The sequence below is a fragment of the Caretta caretta genome, chromosome 4, assembly GCF_965140235.1.
Source record: "Caretta caretta isolate rCarCar2 chromosome 4, rCarCar1.hap1, whole genome shotgun sequence".
NCBI classification, from domain to species: Eukaryota; Metazoa; Chordata; order Testudines; family Cheloniidae; genus Caretta; species Caretta caretta.
The window spans coordinates 39,818,575-39,838,797 of NC_134209.1; the positions used below are offsets into that span (position 1 = coordinate 39,818,575).

A 20,223-nucleotide genomic window follows, 5' to 3' on the forward strand; every position below is an offset into this window, starting at 1 on the left:
CTTAAGGTCTTACCATAATTAAAAGTTCTTGTACCATCCACTTGTAAAATTGTACAATTTTCACTTTTCCAGTGAAGCTGTACTTTATCTCCAGATGCTTCATTTTCTCTAAAAAGGAAGAGATGTTTTACTAATCTTATTAGAGATCAGAACAGAAAAAATATGTACAAAATGAAGTGAACATATTTTCCTTTTAAAGAAATTCCCTTAGTGCTAGGTAAGTAATATTCAGCTTAACTGAACATATTTTCATCAACAGAAGATTAAAGGCATAAATCATTGTCACCTACCTACTTCATCCAATCAAGAATACACAAGTTCCACATTTGACTCTTTGCGCATCTATGACCCTGTTTTCCAGCACACAAGCTTATAACATGAATAAATTGCTGCAATTCAGACTCTTCTCTCAATAAATTAAAAAAAAACAACACGAAACTCAGAGATGAAGTTTATCCAACATCTACGAGCCCAAAAATCAGTCCACTAGCCAAAAATATTTCTAACAATTTGTAATTTAAGGAATAAGACAGCCATGCTCTGTAATTCACAAGGTCAACTTTCTATTTCATACTTTTGTTAGAAGTTTTATTATGCCTGCCATACTTTGGGTCTCATCTTCTCTTCTTTATTCCACAACTTTGCCCCCCCCCCCCCCCCGGACAATCTCTTTTCTTCCTGCTTTGTGGTCAGTGTCTGCTTCCTCATTTTCTCTTCTCCCTACAGACCCCGACATCCCTTTCCAGCTTCATGGCACATTGCTTTCTTTGCCTCTTTACCTAGGTTTTGCCTCTCCCACTTCTCCTCCAAGCATCATACTTGGTCTCCAAATCCCACCTTATCTCATCAATTTCTGCCCCTAACACATAGGAGGCACCAAATCTATTCACACCCCTTTTTACAGAAGGCTTGAAGAGTACACCAGACACTCAGCGAGCTAAACTAAAAGGAGGGCCTCCCCTTTATCTGGGGCAATGCCCAGGTGAGGGGCCAACCCAGCAGGCAAGCTGCTGGGAAAGCCCCGGCTCCTGGCAGCTCAGCTAGCAAGTCTTCACGCCGTCGCGTTGCAAAAGCGCCCCTTCAAGATGTGAGCCAGCGCTCAGCAAAGTGGCAGTTGAGAGCCCCGTATAATAGACCCCAGCCCCAGCTGTAACTACCCCCGTCCCCTATGGGAGCGTTTGCTCAGTGCCACAGCGCTAACACCGGCTCCCCCACGGCCCTTCTCACAGCACATCGCGGAGCGCTTGACACGGGCGCCCAACCCCCCTCCCCGCCCCGGGGCGTACCCGGCCCGCAGGGCTCGGGGCACGAGCCTCACAGCTGCGCGCGAGCGGAGCCTGGGGCAGGGAAGGCCCCGCCGGGGGCAGTTCTAGGCAGGGCCGAGCCCCGCTTCCCAAAGGGAACCGAAGGGTCCCCGGAGGGGCGGGCGCCGAGAGGGGCAAGGCGGGGTCCCGGGGCAGGGCCGAGCCGAGCCCAGGGGGCTGGGGAAGAGGGCTCCGGTTCCCTGCAGTCACCTGGCGATGAGCGGCCGCATCCGCACGCAGACCGTCACGGCTCCCTCGTCCGCCATCGCCCCGCTGTGCCTCACGCCGTTGGAACAAACCGCTGCCCTTCTCGGCTCCGCAACCCCAACCGCGTCCACCAGCTACCGCCTGCGTCTCCAACTGCCGCCAGGGTTTGAATTCCTCTCGGGCTAGTTTCCTATTGGTCCTTCCCTGACAGGCACTTCCGGAATCCGGACTATACCACTGTCAACCATGCTCATGGGGAGGCGCGTGGAACAAGCCCCGCTTAGACAGTCCCTTTATGAGGTTTAAAGGGCAGGAACGTTCCATGCGGGTCAAACAGCTACGTTCTTACAGTCCAGGAAACGGCTGTGGCTCGAGAAACTCCAGCTCTCAACGTGCAAAGCTGCAGCCTTTATTCCGACCCCTCCCACAGCCGGGACCTATGGCGTGCTTTTACTATATACTGTACAGATTTCATGGGGAAGACCAGTGTTTCTCAAATTGGGGGTCCTGACCCAAAAGAGAGTTGTGGGGGTGGTGTGGTGTTCCACAAGGTTATTTTAGTGTGTGTGTGTGTGTGTGTGGGGGGGGGGGGGGGTTGCAGTATTGCCATCCTTACTTCTGCACCGCCTTCACAACTGGGTGGCTGGAGAGTGGGGGCTGTTGGCCAAGCACCCAGCTCTGTGGGCAGCACCCAGCAAGCAGCAGCACAGAAGTAAGGGTAGCAATACCCTACCGTGCCACGCTTACCTTGCGTTGGTGCTGGTCGTGGCTCTGCCTTCAGAGCTGGGCTCCCCCTTAGCAATTGCCGCCCTCCAGCTGCCCAGCTCTGAAGGCAGAGCCACTGCCAGCAGCAGCGCAGAAGTAAGGGTAGCAGCACCGCAACCACCCCACAACTTCTTTATGGGTCAGGATCCCTACAATTACAACGCTATGAAATTTCAGATTTAAATAGCTGAAATCATGAAATTTACTATTTTAAATACTCTATGGCCGTGAAATTGACCAAAACGGACTGCAAATTTGGTAGGGTCGTAATCATTTATGTTAATGTAAGTTTTGCCATTGGTTGCACAAAGAGCAGAATTGAGCCCTAAATTCTTTTGCAGTAATTTTGTTATAGACAGTAAGCCTTTAGTAATTAACTGTCCAGTTATTATGATGTCACAAATTTAATATTTGATCCTGCAAGCCATTCAGGTCAACAGAGCTCAGGTATTTTTACCACCTCCAGTATTAGATGATACTGGTATACAAACATCAGAGTACTTTTGCTGCCACTGGTGTATGGCCTATAAGTGTATCCTTTCAATAGCGTATGTATAATACAGATGTCGATGATCTGGTAGTGAATTACAGGTCCTAATTTTTCTAATGTAGGTGCAGCCCTAAAACTGCTTCTTTTGAACATAGTCACTTTTGAAAATTCCCAGTGTTCCCTGTAACAGAGAAATAAGCGGCAAGAAAATGCCAGTACATCTCACACAACAGAGATTTTTCAGAATATTGTCATTAATGAAAATGTGGTGTGAAAAAACAGAAAACCTGCTACATCAGCAAAATTGTCTCGGAATAGTGTTTTCCAGAGTTTGACAGGAGACCCTAATCAGCTTTTATGATCCATTTTTCATAAAGAAACATGTTAATAAAAATGGGATATATGCAACTTATTAGAGATTTTCTGAAACTGTTGTAAATATATGCATAGATCAAGGTAAATAGCTATTACAAATGTGGATCAAGCATTGGGTTGCTGAACACACCATCAGCGAGTGCTCAGCACCTTGAAATATTTGGCTCCAAGCGTCCAATTTTGACTGATTTACACACATAATTTTTTGCCGCATATGACTTTTAAAGGAATATTTAGAATGTTTCTCAATTTACATTGCTCAACACATTTTTTAGAGGGACAAATCTATGATTTTTTCATTGGGAGTGATGGGGATGCAAGAAGCTCACAATGACATTTCTAAATTTCTCAAAAAAGTGGAGACTTTGCTATATTATTCTAGGAAACTATATGGTTTCCCCTCCAAACCCACCCCCATTTTATATTATTAATAGCTGTTATTTATAGAATGTCATTGGTGTACATGGTACTGTCCACACATGTAACATGTAATACCTGTCCCAAATGGCTTACAAACTAACTTAGATAAAAGTACAAGAGAAGAACTAGATGTAGCACCAAAACCAGTATGATTGCTTTTTGAGTTTGCACCCGTCTTATTAGTTCCAACTTTGGTGGGTTTTTTTCCTTTCTTTACTTTGATATTATAATTTATATTGGTATTTAAGTGCAGGCTACGTCAAAGCCTATAAGGAGAGGCATGAGAGCAGGGTGAATGGTAGTGATGGAAGGCTAGCTTTGAGACACATGAAGGAGACCGAGTTTGCTTAGTGTACTAGAGAACGAGTACTTTAATTCTGACCTAGAGGAACCTTGCCTTCCTGTGAGGGCAGTTCCATACCCATGACCATTCAGTCCATAGTCCCTCTGATGGGTCTGTTACCAGGTATGGCAAGGTGGTAGAATATGAGGATGAGAATTGTCTATTAGGAAGTGGATTGAAAATACCAATCTAGGGGAGGGCTTTCTAACAGAAAATGGCAAAGGTTTCCACTACCATTTTAAACAAAGGATTATTAACAAGGGCAGCAATTTAATCCCACTGAATTCTCAGCTACATGTTCTGCCCCAGAGTCCCTGCTGCGAGCCTTAATATTTAATAAGTGAAGACACTTTTCTAACGTCAACGTATTTATTCTAAATACGGAGAGTCTACTAGAGCAGAAAAAACAAAGGCATCTAGTTTAAATAAACATTTATTTTTAGATTGACTTGGTTAATATACTAAATATATTAAAATGATGTATTATTTTTTAGAAGAACTTTTATACAAATCTGATTCTTGTAGCATTTTAATCATCCTCATCTTCCTCTTCTTCTTCCTCTATCTCATCCATTTCCTCAGCTGCAGCCAAAGCTTCTTCCTGTGCAGCCTTGAGTGCCTGCTCCTCTTCCACAGTAGGGTCATTCATTTCAGTGATTTCTGGCCCACTTGGGTACTCTGTCTGCACTGGTGGGGGCATCGAGGGTGAGTAGTTATCTGGACTGTATTTGTGACCCCACCCCAGATAGATATTATCAAATTTCCTGAGGGAAAAAAGCAAGAGATCACACAACTTCCTGGCAAAAAACCCCTGAGGGCTCTGCCTATTCTTAGGCTTCCCCACTTCACTGAACAAAAACCAATACGGGACATATTTTCTATAGCTAGCATATTCAATAATGGCATCTGCACTTAACTAATGTAAATAATGATGAATGTATCATGTGGCTATTAAAGATCTCATTGCACTTTTTTGCAAGAATAGGGGTGTTAAGCCTGAAGTTTTGGCCAAATACTAATTGGATAATTACATTCTATAAATCTGATTTCCACTACAGTTCCAGTGAAGATGGTATTCTTCACTTCTTGCCCTAAATTATTGTTATTTTTGCTGTGCACTGTTAAATGGCCTCCATGATCAACTCTCGAGGTGGCTACATTTTAGTAGTGGGAGAAGTCAGTGGATTAAAAATCACCAAAACAAACATTTCAACTGAATGAATTAAATAGGTTTCTGTGATTAACCAGTTTAAGATGGAATAGGAGTGAATATTGTGAGATACCAAGGTTAACCAGTCTAGCTATATAAGTAAGAGCTACCTACTTGCCGATAGCATAGGAGTACGCTCCAGGCCACAGGTTGGATTGAAGGACTGCAATGGCATATTGAGGAACCAGGTTTGTGGATAACTGAGATGTCCAAGGAGGAATGTTCTGAATTTCTGCCAAAAAAACCAACAACACACACTTACGTGAATTACCTGACTCATGAACATCTATGAAATATTTGGTAGTTAGGTAGAGGACAGGATTTCGTCTCTATACAGTTGTTCTCAAAACCCAAGCAATTGATGTATCCTAAAAAGGGATTTTAAAATGGATGTTAAAGGAGTTGATAGACAAGGGGCAAGAGCTTTAAATATTGTGGAAGCCTTGTAATATAAAGTCTGGTGTGGAGTCACTGGTTGATAGTCACAGAGTTATTAATTCAAGGGTGTAGTAAGAAGAACAGGAGAAAAGAAGGTTACACACACAGCTCCTGAAATTCAGTGGTACTTAATTCAATACCAGTTCCCCAGGCAAAGAACACTGTGGACCCCATACTGATAAATTTGGGAGACCCAGATCCAAATAATACAAAGACATGACCTTAATCTAAGAATGGAGTGGTTGTACCATTGTCCATGACTTGCTGCAGTATTGTGCTCTAGGATCTAAACTTTTATGTAATTTTTTTTCTCGCATAAGATAATGACGAAAACATCAACTCAATGTAACTGATGTAGTGTTGTCTTCCTGAACCTGCAGAGAACCTGAGACAGTAGCTCTGAGAGGTGAAATTCCCTCTTTCCTCTCAATGTGGAGGAAGCTTGGAATTTCTTCAAATCAACTTTACAAAAAACTATCTGAAATTTGTACCCCAAGCAAGGGGAAAAACTTGTAGGGAAAGGCTTCAGACTCAGCTTGATGAAGAACCACCTCAAAAAGGTTATTAGGAATAAGTAGGGAGTCTACAGATAATGGAAAAAGGGATTGATATGCCATGGAAGCTACATCATGGAGGTTAGAAAATGTAGGAATAAAGTGAGAATTGCTAAAAGTCAAGCTGAATTAGCTCTTTACAAGGAAATTAAAACAAATAATAAGAGGTTTTTTTAGTTATGTAAATAAAAAGAGAATAAGGAAGGATGAAGTTTGGCCGCTATGCAGTGTGGACGGAAAGGAGATTAAAGACAGTCCAGGTATGGCCCAAAAACTAAATGAATACTTTGCCTCAGTTTTCAATAACAATAATAACATAGAATGTGTGCATGAAGGCAGTAAGGCTGATGGAAATCACTGTCTCGAAATGGAAATTACCACACCTGAGGTGGAAGAAAAACTTAAAGATCTAAATGCAGTCAAATTGAGGTGACAGGAAAATTTCCATCCTAGTATACTGAAAGAACTGGCACATGAGATTGCTATTCTGGTAGGGAAGGTCTTTTAAAATATCTATATATTTGGGGGTAGTACCACATGACTGGAGAACAGCTAACTACATACCTATATTTAAGAAAGGGGGAAAAAAGTGATATGTGAAATTACAGACCTGTTAATCTAACCTCAGTAGTAAGCAAGGTTTTAGTACAAATTTGTGAATGAAAGAATAATTACATTCACATGCATATATGATAAAGGGGATGTAGTGCAACATGGGTGTGACAGTCTGTACCCCAAGGCAGTGCCCTGTAAACCCCATATTCATCATTTGTATATAACTGTGATATGGCATATAAAGCAGGCCATATGGGAAAGGTTACGATCTGCCGAAAGTCATTGTTCTGTCTAAATATGTATATCATTAGTGCATATGAAGTTATGAGATTGTGTTGTATGGCTGTCACTAAAACATGCTGCAAGTTGGGAAGCACCCAGATACTAGCTCCCCAAAGACAATAACCAGAGGGATAACCAACGCCCCAATAACCATCAGCAGCCATTGTCCAGCAAGGGAGCTACAATTCAAAGACTCACCTGCTTAAGGCCAAACCAGGGGAATTGCTCAACCTTGCCTGGTGACTCAGCAATGCCCACCAGACATGCCTGGACTTAGACCAATCTTATTCAATATTTTTATTAATGTTCTTGGCACAAAAAGTAGCAGTGTGCTAATGAAATTTACTCATGATACAGAGTTGGGAAGCATTGTCAATACAGAGGAGGATCAGAATATTATACAGGAAGATCTGGATGACCTTGAAGACTAGTGTAACAGAAATGGGATGAAATTCAATAATATAAGGTGTAAGATCATGCACTTATGGTCTAATAATAAGGATTTCTGCTACAAGCTGGGGGCTCAGAGGAGGAGAGAAACCTGGATGTGTGGGCCATTCACAGGATGACTATAAGTTAATGGGGCTGTGAGAAACACAAATACGATCCTAGAATGTATTAGGCGAGGTATTTCCAGTAGAGATAGAAACAGATTAATGGCATTGTACAAGGCATTGGTAAGACCTCATTTGGAAAACTGTTTACAGGTCTGATGACCCATGTTCAAAAAAGCAGAATGTAAACTGGAACAGGTGCAGAGAAGAGCTACTAGAAAGATCATGGGAATTGAGGGCCTATTTTATGAGACTGGAAGAGCTTGGCTTTTTAAGTCTAGCGAAACAAAGGCTGAGAGGGTATAATGATTGCTCTCTGCAAATAAATTAGGGGGGTAAATACCAGGAAGGGTGAAGATCTATTTAAAATAAAGGACAATGCTGGCACAAGAACAAATGGATATAAACTGGCCGTAGACAAATTCAGGCAGGAAATTATGAGATTTCTAGCCATCAGAGGGGTGAGATTCTGGAACAACCTCTGAATAGGAGTTGTGGGGGCCATGGGCGCTGACTTCCCCTCTTTCCCCTGGGTGCTTGACCCCCCCCGTCTCCGCCCCCACTCCACCCCTTCCATGAGGCCCTGCCCCACATCTTCCCACCCTGCACAGCCCCCATTCCAACCCCTTCCCCAAAGTCCCTGCCCCAACTCTGCCCCCTCCCTGCCCCTATTCCAACTCCTTCAACAAATCCCCACCCCGGCCCTGCCTCCTCCCCTGAGCACGCCACGTTCCTGCTCCTCCCCATCCCTCCTGGAGCATGCTAATGCTGCCAACAGCTGTTTGGCGGTGGCTGGATGGGAAGCATTGGGGTGTAGGCGGAGAAGCGGGGATGCGACGCGCTCAGGGTGGGAGAAGGAGGAGGTGGGGCAAGGGGTGAGGAGAGATTGGCTGCCGGTGGGTGTGGAGCACCCACTAATTTTTCTCCGTGGGTGCTCCAGCCCCAAAGTCAGTGCCTACGGTGGGGGCAAACAATTTAATTAGTTTTAAAAGGGAGCTGGACAAATTTATGAATGCAGTTGTATGACAGAGTTGCTTGTAATAGTAGGGAGTAGGGCTCAGAGCCCTGGGACTCACTTTTAGTTTATGTCTTTTGTTCCTAAAGCAGGGGTGAAATGGGGTATATGAACCCCACACTGAGCATAGAAAGAAGTGGGAGGAGAGCTTTTCAGGTAAGCAGCTTGAGCACACCCCGTGCAGTTGCCATCATAGAATATTAGGGTTGGAAGGGACCTCAGGAGATCATCTTGTCCAACCCCCTGCTCAAAGTAGGACCAATCCCCAATTTTTGCTGCAGATCCCTAAACGGCCCCCTCAAGGATTGAACTCACAACCCTGGGTTTAGCAGGCCAATGCTCAGACCACTGAGCTATCCCTCCCCCCATCGCTGCCAATCATGGAGGCAGGCACCCAAAGTTGCAGCCCACAGAAGAAACAAGGACTGCTATAAAGGGAAGAGTACAGAGAAGGAAGAGGAGGCAGAGGGCCCTGGGGCAGCACAGGGGTAATGCCCCTGCACCAGACTGCCTCCACAAACACAGCCAAGAGACTGAAGCAGACTGCTAGACTCAATTAGAGATGAAGGTCCAAGAACTGCCCTGACTGGGGGCAAACTGAGGGGGGCCAGAGAGAAGCAGCAGAGACCCCTGAAAAGAGCACACCAGGAAGTGGTGATAAGGGTCAAAAGTAGGGCTGTCGATTAATTGCAGTTAACTCATGTGATTAACTGAAAAATTAATCATAATTAAAAAAATTAATCATGATTAATTGCAGTTTTTAATCACACTGTTAAACAATACGATACCAATTAAAATTTATTAAATATTTTGGATGTTTTTCTACATTTTCATATATATTGTATTCTGTGTTGTAGTTGAAATCAAAGTTATATTATTTTTTATGACAAATATTTGCAATGTAAAAGTGATAAACAAAAGAAATAGTATTTTTCAGTTCACGTTATACAAGCACTGTAGTGCAATCTCTTTGCTGTGAAAGTGCAATTTACAAATATAGATTATTTTTGTTACATAACTGCACTCAAAAACAAAACAATGTAAAACTTCATAGTCTACAAGTCCACTCAGCCCTACTTCTTGTTCAGCCCATTGCTAAGACAAACAAGTTTGTTTACATTTGCAGGAGATAATGCTGCCCTCTTATTTACAATGTCACCAGAAAGTGAGGCATTTCTCTTTTGTAGCTGTGATTGCAAGGTATTTACATGCCAGATATGCTAAACATTCGTATGCCCCTTCATGCTTCAGCCACCATTCCAGAGGCCATGATTCCATGCTGATGATGCTTGTTAAAAATATAATGTGTTAATTAAATTTGTGACTGAACTCCTTGGGGGAGAATTGTATGTACCCTGCACTGTTTTACCTGAACTCTGCTATATATTTCATATTCTAGCACTTTCAGATGGTAACCCAGCATATGTTGTTCATTTCTTAAAATGAACACTTTCACTGCAGATTTCACAAAACTCAGAGAAGGTACCAATGTAAGATTTCTAAAGATAACTACAGCACTCAACCCAAGGTTTAAGAATCTGAAGTGCCTTCCAAAATCTGAGAGGGACAAGGTGTGGAACATGCTTTCAGAAGTCTTAAAAGATCAACACTCCGATGCAGAAACTACAGAACCTGAACCACCAACAAATAAAATCAACCTTTTGCTGGTGGCATCTGACTCAGATAATAAAAATTAATATGCGTCAGTCCGCACTGCTCTGGATAGTTATCGAGCAGAACCCATCATCAGCATGGACGCATGTCCTCTGGAATGGTGGTTGAAGCATGAAGGGACATATGAATCTTTAGCACATCTGGCACGTAAATATCTTGTGACGCTGGATACAACAGAGCCATGCAAAAGCCTGTTCTTACTTTCAGGGGACATTGTAAACATGAAGCGGGCAGCATTATCTCCTGCAAATGTAAACAAACTTGTTTGTCTGAGCTATTGGCTGAACGAGAAGTAGAACTGCGTGGACTTGCAGGGTCTAAAATTTTACATTGTTTTATTTTTGAATCCAGTTTTTTTGTACATAGTTCTACATTTGTAAGTTCAACTTTCATAATAAAGAGATTGCACTGCAGTACTTGTATTAGGTGAATTGAAAAATACTATTTCTTTTGTTTTTTTACAATGTAAATACTTGTAATCAAAAATAAATATAATATGAGCACTGTACACTTTGTATTCTGTGTTGTAATTGAAATCAATGTATTTGAAAATGTAGGAAATATCCAAAAATATTTAAATAAATGGTATTCTACTATTGTTTAACAGTGCGATTAATCACAATTAATTTTTTTAATCACTCGACAGCCCTAGTCAAAAGGGATTCCCCCTACCCAGTGTATTTTGGGAGGGTTTTTTAATCTCCTTTCTCTGAAGTATTAGGGATGGCCACAGCTGGAGATGTGACATGGGTGGGGGGGCACTGAGCATTCTCTCTCTCAGGTGCTGGGCTGGCTACTTCTTGCTCACATGCTGAGGGTCCATCTGATTGCCATATGTGGGGTCAGGAACAAATTTTCTACCAGATCAGATTGACTGTGACCTTGGGAGTTTTTTGGCAGCATGTGCGTGTGGGTCACTTGCCAGGATTATCTGGATATATCTCACTTAATCATTTTCCTGCCATTGGTCCTCCTAGTCTCTGCCTGTGGCACATAGTAGTCTAGTCTCCTGTAGGTTATACTATATTGGTCGCATTTCAGATGCTGCGTTTAGTATGTGAATCCTGGCTGGGGTTGGTGCCCTGTGGTATAAAGGAGGGAAGACAAGTGATCCCTTCTGGCCTTAAACTCTATAGCTCTAGTGGAATTGTTAACTCTGAAACCTAATGGTGACAGTTTAAATGTCAACACTGATAACTATTTCCCTGTTGATCATGTTAGGAGAAACATACAGTTAATGTGATTATCTCACAATCCCAAGCTAACTCCAGGGACCCAAAACTCTAGAATGTTTATTAGAGAGCTGCTAAAAACTCCAGATGGAGGTTCACTGTAAAAAAAAGATCAAGGATTCAAAGAAGTCTGAGTGGCCTGTACCTGCATCTTCAGAGAGTGGAGTCAGAAGAGGGGGTCCCACTTCTGGCCGTGGTTCATCTGGCTCTTCTGCTTTTTCCTCTTCCTCACCTTCTTCTTCTTCTTCCTCTGACTTTTGAGAGGGGTTAATCCAGGAACAGCGGCCCTACAATTGACGTACCAAGAGTTATAAAACAGGTGCAGCAATCTTTGAAATGCTGTGATGTGAGTTAAAACATTCAGTTCAGAAGCACTACGGTGCCTAAACACCATGGTGATGGGTGGCATATAAAAAGAAAAATAGATAAATAGATGACATACAAGTATACTTGGCAGAGGTCTCCAGGCATCCCTTATTCAATTAGCTGCTTCAGAATTCATTCCCTTATACTTCAGTCATCAGATTTCAATCTGCTTTAGAGTTCTCAATTTTTTAAAAAGGTGCACTTAGTGTTCGTGAAAGATTCTGGACTTAAACCGAAAGACTAAAATTCTATATTCATTCATAGCTAGATGGTGTTGGTAGGCAGAGCCCAGCAAGGGCTTCACCACCCCAGGGGCTTCTTTAGGAGGCACCATGCATCAAAGACACACCTTGGAGGCACAATTCGCTCCCTGCTTCCACCTTCCTCCAGTGAAGGGATAATAATTTGCTGCTGGCCTATACCAGCAGCAAATTATAATACCTTCTGGCCCAGCTGTGCTGTATTACCCATCCCTCCCTGCATAGGGGCATGAAGTAAGCAGGCACATAGCACCCACATACTCCTGCATTTCTGGACCTACGGTCCAGGTTGCCTGCACAACTGAGTAAGGAGTGTTACTTCTCCATCCTCCCCTGTGGAGGCATGTTGTCCAAATTATAATCCAGAGCAGAGAAAGCATAGGCAGCAATGATGTCTGTATCTCCACACTGTTTTGCCAGAGTGCCTCAATCCTGACCAGGAGGGACTATTTTCTATGGATGAGAGGATGGTTCATCTATGGATGGGTCCAGTCAATCCTTGGCCTTGTTGCTGATACTGCCAACTGTGATGGTACTATTCCACTGTGAATACAAGTGGCAGAGTTGATTAATAAAGTGGAACTTGATTAATAAAGAATTCAAGGAAGCTAATGTAATTAATGCCAATCAACATAGGATTATGAAAAACAGATCCTGTCAAACTAACTTGATATGTTTTTTTGAAAAGATTACAAGTTTGGCTAAAAAAGGTAATAGTGTTGATGTAATACATTTATGTAAGGAGTTTGGTTTGGTACTGCACGACATTTTGATAAAAAGGTTGTATGATACAAAATGAATATGACACACATTAAATGGATTAAAAGTTGGCTTACTGACAGGTCACAAAATCTAACTGTAAACAAGGAATCTTCATCAAGCAGGGGAGTGCAGGGATTGGTTCTTGGCCCTACACTATTTAACATTTTTAATCAGTGACCTGGAAGAAAATATAAAATCATCATGGATAAAGTTTGCACAAAAATTGGGAGAATGGCAAATAATGAAGAGGAAAGGTCACTGATAAGAGCAATCCAGATTGCTTGGTGAACTGGGAGCAAGCAAACAATATGCATTTTAATATGACTAAATGTAAATGTATACATCTAGGAAAAAGGAACATATACTTACAGGATGGGAGAAACTATCTTTGGAAGCAGTGACTCTGAAAAAGATTTGGGGATCATCGTGGATAATCAGATGAACAAAAGCTCCCGGTGTGACACTGTCACCGAGAGGGCTAATGTAAACCTTGGATGCATAAACAGAGGAATCTCAAGCAAAAGTAGAGAGGTTGTTTTACCTCTGTATTTGACGCTGGTGTGACCACTGCTGAAATATTATGTCTAGTTCTGGTGTCCACAGTTCAAGAATGATGTTGATAAATTGGAGAGGGTTCAAAAAAGAACCACAAGAATGATTAAGGATTAGAAAACATGCCTTATCGTAGTAGACTTAAGGAGCTCAATTTAGCTGAACAAAGAGAAAGTTAAGAGGTGACTTGATCAGTCTATAAGTACTATATGGGCAACAAATATTTGATAACAGGTTCTTCAATATAGCAAAGGAATCACACAATGCAGTGGCTGAAAGTTGAAGCTAGACTACTTCAGACTGGAAATAAGGTGTAAATTGTTATCAGTGAAGGTAATTATCCATCAGAAAAATTTACCAAATGTCATGGTGGATTCTCTGTCATGGGGAATTTTTTTAAAATCAAGATTGGATGTTTTTCTAAAAGATATCCTCTAAGAATTACTTTGGGAAATTCTATGATCTGTGTTATACGGGGAGGAGGGGCTGACCAGATGATCAGAACAGTTCCTTCTGGCCTTGGAAATATGAATCTGTCCATTATTTTGCATAGGTTACTTGTTATGTCTGGCCAACAGCTGAAAAGAACAACTCAAAATGTCCTTAAGATTTTAAATATCTATTGATTTTATATTTAAAGCCATCATTCTGTTGCCAAGAAATAAAAAAACAAATATTCACCAATACTCAATGTCTGACTCTATAGTATTATTGTTGGGCTGCTAGAGGGCAGTCAGTCACCCAGCAAGGAAAGATCAAGTTAACAAATACTCTTCCCAGACCTGTGTTGACATTATTAATGCTGCTAACTTTTAACAAGGAAATAAACGCCATGTCACACACAGCTTTTCCTTCAGAAGAAACAAAGGGACCACATTAACAGAGTTAAGTGTTATTTTCAAGCTTCTGTAATGGCATTACTTACAGTGTAAACATCAAAAATTCAACTGGAGAAAATATTGGACAGTGTTCCCTTTATGTACAGTTATGAACAGCCTACATTGGTATTAGCACTCTAGCTAGTAAGGCATACCTAGTCATTGCCAAGTCAGGAAAGAAACTGTCGTGGCCTTTGGAGAAACAGAAACTAGACAGAAAGGATCAAAGTCCACCAATGCTCAACCCCATATTATCACAGGAAATTGATTACTGAGGGATACACTCCCTTATCCCAACAGGTTATTCCTGCACATTTATCCAGAGGAAGGCATGCAACTTCCCCCCACTCCCTGCAAAAAAACCCCACAACCCTAGAAAGTTGCTGCCAATATGCATTAGGATATTGCAATAGGAGACAATTCTAGCTCAGCCCCAAATGTGGTGAACAGTTCACCCTATGCAGATTACTTTCTGAGGTACCATTGATAACTATGTAATTGGTATCCAAGATCAATACTGATTACATAGAGCATTACCTGCATTAGAATATTCTGTACATGGTGCACCCAGTTGGAAATGGAATCCACAAGTTCCATCACACTAATGGTCTCAAAGTCAGGATTTTCTTCATATGTGTCTCTTCCTCCTCCCCCCTCCTCCTCTTCATCCCCTTCCTCCTCTCCAAACTGGTAGAACCCCAGTGGGCTGATCTGGGTCCCTGCTGAGATCCGAGCGATCTGTGCACGCAGGTAATTGGCCTCATTCCCTGGGAAAGGTGGATAGCTCACAATAGGAGCATCCAGCCTTCCAGTGAAGAACTTCTTGATTTTCCTGGAAGCCACAATTTGCGCTGGTGTCACTGGAGGTAACTTCACCCAGGGTTTACCTGGCTCATTACAGACAAAATAGATAAACTTATTGGTGCCAGTCCGGTTTTCTTCTTTTGGGACCACTGGTGGGGGTTTATAGGTGGACTTTGGTGGCTCATCTTCTTCTTTCTCTTCATCTTCTTCTTCATCTTTGTCCTCACTCCCCTCTTTCCCCCCCTCCTCAATCACTTCTTCCTCCTCTATCTCCTCCTCCTCTTCCCCCTCACGGTACTCCACTTCAGCCACGATATAGTTCATCTCCAGGCCCAAGATCTTGCCCCAGAAGCGACATGTCTGGATTGGCTGCATGCTAACGAGCTGCTTGAGGGCAAGGAATATATGGTAGTTTTCCTCCATGCTCAAGCCGACTCCAGCCTGTTCAAAATAGAAGGCTGTCTCCATCACATTGGGTAGAGGGCTATCTGTCTAGGGAAGAAATTGCCGGAGTTAAAGCTGAGGTATAAATAAAGGTATTTTTAAAAGGTTAAGTATATTACTCACTAAAAGTAATACTTAGCATTTATATATTGTCTTTCATCCTTTCAAAGTGCTTTATAAACATTAATTAACTAAGCCTCACAACATCCCCAGAGGAAGATAATAATATACCATTTAACAGAAGGAGAAATCGAGGCAGAGAGCTTAAACAATATGGAGCTTTCAGGTAGCAGAGTCTGGAAAAGAATCCAAGATTCCAAACTCCCAGTGCTCTCTTAACTACTTCAAAACATTCAGGGTCAGAACTAGTTACAGGTGGACAGTATGAGCAATCTGTACAAGGGATCTCAGTGCTTGCACTCATATACTAGTACATCAATGCCACTAATTGGCTGGGAAGCCACCGATGACCAGGGACAGTGAGGCTATATTTCCTCATGTGCAAGACAGGTGCATTTTGCAAGAACAGAATAATCTTTTTACATACTCAGCTAATTTGGTTGGATTTCAAAAGCCTGAAGGAACCAGAGAAATTCCATATATAGCCAGCAATCCCTCCCAAATATTAGTGTCACTCTTTTGGATACCTGGATATAGAGGTATTCTAAGCATGCATTATTTAAGATTGACTATATTATATGTGGGATTTTCCAAATCATTCAGCATTGGAGTACTGCTCACTCAGAAATCAGTGGTAAACCTTCCATTTGCTTCAGTGGGAACAACAAGCCTTTCTGAAAAGTCTCCCTATGTCTTGCCATCTTTACCCCTTTACCATTTGGAGATTCATCCCCAGCCACTTACATCAGATAGAGGAGCAAAAAAAGTAAGACTGGAAGTTGTATACTGTATTATAGGGTGAATAGTTTGGTGGAGTGACTATTGGTTTATGTGGAATTTCTCTGACACCGTCAAACTTTTAAGTATCAACCAATTAGGTTGAGGATATGAAAAATGCAATTTCTTCTTCCAAAATACATTGCTTTTTCTCACAAGGACATGTTACCACTTTGTTCTTGGCTATCGCTGACCTGAAGATGTCTGGTACAGCATGGACAAGATGGCTTAATGTCTTTCTATCTTTAATGTTCAGTTGCAATGATTTACTTGTACATATAATGTTGACTTGCTATGAAGGTCAACTCCAAACAACTCGTATTTGCTTTCTCAACCTAGTGGTTCTACCTTTCACCATGTAGTGGTTCTAACTTTCACCACAGAGCTCTCTTAAAACCATTTGGGAACTTAATATTCAGCATATTAGAAGTAAGGGGACACAAAAAGTACCTTGCTGCTTTTATATGAAAAATACCTTTTCAGTTCTACACTTCAGTTCTTTAGGCCAAATGTCACCATAACTTTTTTCTAACTGGGACACGGACCAAAACTGCAACTGGAGTAAAAGGGAGTTAAAAATTCTCCATCCTTTGTCTCACAGTAGTGGCTGAACACAATGCTCTTAACCCTGTTCCCCATGCATCCCCATATGAATTTCATTTTAGGTAAAATAAATTAGTCAGTCTAGATTACGTAAGGAAAAGAGAATGCTGTAACTCTTCTTTTTCATCCCTCATTTCTAGAGGGACAAGAGGTGGAAGCCCCACTGAAGGGATCATTTAAGATTGTGAGGGGCAAAGCAGTGAAGATTAGAATATACTGTAGGGAAAAATCCTAACTTGCCAGGGGATGGGCAAGATAACCTCATGCCTTTTCCATCTTTAATCTCTGTTTCTACAACAGTCACTCACTATTTCCTCTTCTGGCTCTTGATCTCCTCCCTCTCCTGTCCCCTTGAGGAACAGAGCCTTATATTTCTCTGCCAGCTCATATGTTGGAAGCATTTCATGCTCATCACGGAGGGTGTCCATTTTTTTCTGGAACTGAGCCCATTTCACATCCTTACTGATATTCTCAATGATATCTACTGCATTTATAGGGCGTTCATCCAAGATCTTGGTCAGCATGTGAGCAAGATGATCATATCTGTCAAATCAAAAGAGATTGAAAACTCCAAGGAAGAATATTACTGCCCTACTATATCAAATACTCAGCATAGTTGGTTTCTTATGTCAAAGATAAAGGCATATGTCCTGGGATAACTCCTAACGTCCAGAGCCATCACTACAGTAATTAGCTCTAATATTGAAAATGTCAGCTGAGTGTTATGGAAATTAAGCCTGAGATATATACCTGGTAATATTCATAAGGAATAGCTTGTTTGTAGTACCTCTAATAACATGTTCATTTTCCATTTATAGCTTTTCCCACCATTTCTCCACTTACAGTTTGAAGCTGGATTTAGAACTCCTAATAGGGTCTATCTCCCTTTAATCAGGGGTGGGCAAACTTTTTGGCCCTAGGGCTACATCGGGGTTGCAAAACTGTATGGAGGGCCAGGTAGGGAAGGCTGTGCCTCCCCAAACAGCCTGGCCCCCGCCACCTCCCAATTCCCTCCCCCTGACTGCCCCCCTCAGAATCCTCCACCCATCCAACCCCCCTGCTCCTTGTCCCCTGACCGCCCCCTCCCGGGACCCCACGCCCCTAACCACCCCCCAGGACCCCACCCCTATCTAAGCTCCCCTGTTCCTTGTTCCCTGACCGCCCCGACCCCTATCCACACCCCTGCCCCCGACAGGCCTCCCGGGACCCCTGACCCATCCACTCCCCCCCACACTTCTTGTCCCCTAACTGCCCCCCCCCAGATCCCACCACCTATCCAACCCTCCCTGCTCCCTGTCTCTTGATCGCCCTCCTCCCCAAACCTCCACCCCATCCGTCCGCCCCCTGTCCCCTGACTGCCCCCTGGGACCTCCTGCCTCCCCCCGCCCCCTTACCACACCTCTCAAAGTGGCAGGACAGGCTTGTTGGAAAGCCTGGGAGGTAGGTGGGCGGGAGCAAGCTGTGCTGCTCGCGCAGCAGAATGGCTGCGGGGAAGAGAGGACAGCGGGGGAGGGGCCAGGGGCTAGCCTCCCCGGCCAGGAGCTCAGAGGCCAGGCAGGATGGGCCCGTAGGCCGTAGTTTGCCTACCTCTGCTTTAAACCCTCTAAATTCCTTTTGGTAGGTCTGATCTTGAGTGCTGCTGAGAACCTATGACTACAACAAAAGGATTAACCCTTATGTCCTTGATTCTCCCCACATGCTTTCCCTTCCCTCCCCTCCTATACCTCCTTACCTCTTTGTCCTCTCCACTCACACTGTCTTCTCCTCCACTCATACCTCCTTCCCCTGCCCATGTTATTCCCCTCTTTTCACACTCACAAGTTCAGGCCAGACTTTGTGCTGCTCTTCATTAGATAGGCCTTTGCATTCTGGATTGCCAGTGCTCTAGGTTCAGGATCAGGTATTTCATCCTCATATGGGCTGTATCCTGGCTGATAAAGGCCATAGCCTGGTTCGTGTGGTTGATAAGGGCCATGTCCAGATACAAAAGGCTGATAGGGACCAAGCATAGGTTCTTGTTGCTGATAAAGGCTTCCTCTTGGTTCCTGTAGCTGATAGGGGTCTTGTCCCAGGGCATGTGGCTGATATATGCTTCGTCTCGGCTCTTGTGGTTGGTACGGTTCTAGTCCTGGCGCATGTGGCTGATAGATGCTTTGTCTCAGCTCTTGTGATAAGGGTCCCACTTGACGGGCTTCATAGGCAGATTGTCCTGGTTGGTGAGGCTGATAGGGAGCTTGACCTGGTGTGGTATCCTGGCCCGGCTGGTGAGGTTGATAAGGGGCTTGTCCAGATTCATAAGGTTCATAAGGAGATTGTCCTGTTTGAGAGGGTTGGTAGGGGCCCTGGCCAGGTGGGGTCCCCTGACCAGGCTGGGTCAGCTGGTAGGGGCCCTGGCCAGGCTGGGTGGGCTGGTATGGCCCCTGGGCAGGTGGGGTCCCCTGACCAGGCTGGGTCGGCTGGTAGGGGCCCTGGCCGGGCTGGGTGGGCTGGTATGGCCCCTGAGCAGGTGGGGGCTCCTGGCCGGGCTCGGTGGGCTGGTAGGGTCCCTGGCCGGGTGGGTGGTCCTGGCCTAGCCGCTCGGAGCTCTGCTCCGAAGGGGGGGACCCCTGAGCCTCGGGCGGGGGGTCTCCGGAGGGATCCGCCATGCCACTGGCTGCCGGCTGGGGCTATCGGTCCCTCAGCACCAGGGTCCCGCCGAGCCCCGCCGCCGCCGCCTGGACTCCCGGCTTCTCCTGTCTCCAAGCAACAGCTCCCAGCCCCTGAGCGGAGGCGCGGGCGGGGCGTTGCCACGGTAAACTCGACTCCGTTGCCAGGCTGACTTGATTGGGCGCCCGTGCAGCACGTGCCTGCACTCGGCGCGAGAGCGGGGCGTGGCCGGGCTCCAGGGCGAGCCGGGTAGGCTGGCTGTCAGAGAGGGTGCGATGGCGGGGGCGGAGAATCCCAGCGCCAACTCAAGTCGCTGGTGCCCCCGTCTCCCCCGCGCGTCTTTGCGGGTTTCACCCACGCTGGGCTCGCTAGGGTGTGTGGTCTTGTGTTATAGTTTGTTTTTCAAGATGTACTGAGCATCTTTGGGGAGGGGTGGCCTTGATAATACAAGGCAAAAATGGCGGGAGGGCTAGCCCTGAAAAGTTGACAGCCTAAGAATGCGTATATAGGGACGTACACATACAGTCTGAGTTTGCGGAGATGTGGCCAAGCAGCACTTTGATCACTCCACTTCTCTGCTCCTGTGCTGTACC

The 20,223-nt window shown here is 44.2% G+C and overlaps 2 protein-coding genes across 3 annotated transcripts in view; both read right to left on the reverse strand.

The window, feature by feature from the left end:
• CENPE (centromere protein E) overlaps positions 1 to 1,663 on the reverse strand; it is a 73,421-nt gene extending 71,758 nt beyond the window's left edge. For both annotated transcript variants that reach the window (XM_048847326.2, XM_048847325.2), the window contains exons 1-2: positions 1,515 to 1,663; positions 14 to 108 (exon numbers count right to left, since the gene is read on the reverse strand). In XM_048847326.2, the coding sequence (XP_048703283.2) occupies positions 14 to 108; positions 1,515 to 1,570 (151 nt within the window). In that variant the 5' untranslated portion in view covers positions 1,571 to 1,663. The remainder of the gene's footprint in view (positions 1 to 13; positions 109 to 1,514) is intronic.
• Positions 1,664 to 4,321: 2,658 nt separating this feature from the next.
• Positions 4,322 to 19,737, reverse strand: LOC125635745 (radial spoke head protein 6 homolog A-like). Its single transcript, XM_048847804.2, has 6 exons — positions 18,803 to 19,737; positions 17,293 to 17,527; positions 14,774 to 15,532; positions 11,564 to 11,705; positions 5,229 to 5,346; positions 4,322 to 4,668 (listed from the first exon to the last, which is right to left on the reverse strand). Exons 1-6 carry the CDS (start codon positions 19,627 to 19,629, stop codon positions 4,434 to 4,436), a joined length of 2,316 nt encoding a protein of 771 aa, XP_048703761.2. The 5' UTR covers positions 19,630 to 19,737; the 3' UTR covers positions 4,322 to 4,433.
• Between the last annotated feature and the right edge of the window lie 486 nt (positions 19,738 to 20,223).

Bases quoted from the DNA above. Each gene is read 5' to 3' on its own strand.
- LOC125635745 (XM_048847804.2), bottom strand. From the start codon at position 19,629: ATGGCGGATCCCTCCGGAGACCCCCCGCCCGAGGCTCAGGGGTCCCCC. The intron at 11,706-14,773 runs GTAATGCTCTAT...CGTCAATTGTAG, and splicing joins TACAGAATATTCTAATGCAG to GGCCGCTGTTCCTGGATTAA. The intron at 4,669-5,228 runs GTAGGTAGCTCT...TTTTTCCCTCAG, and splicing joins TACTCCTATGCTATCGGCAA to GAAATTTGATAATATCTATC.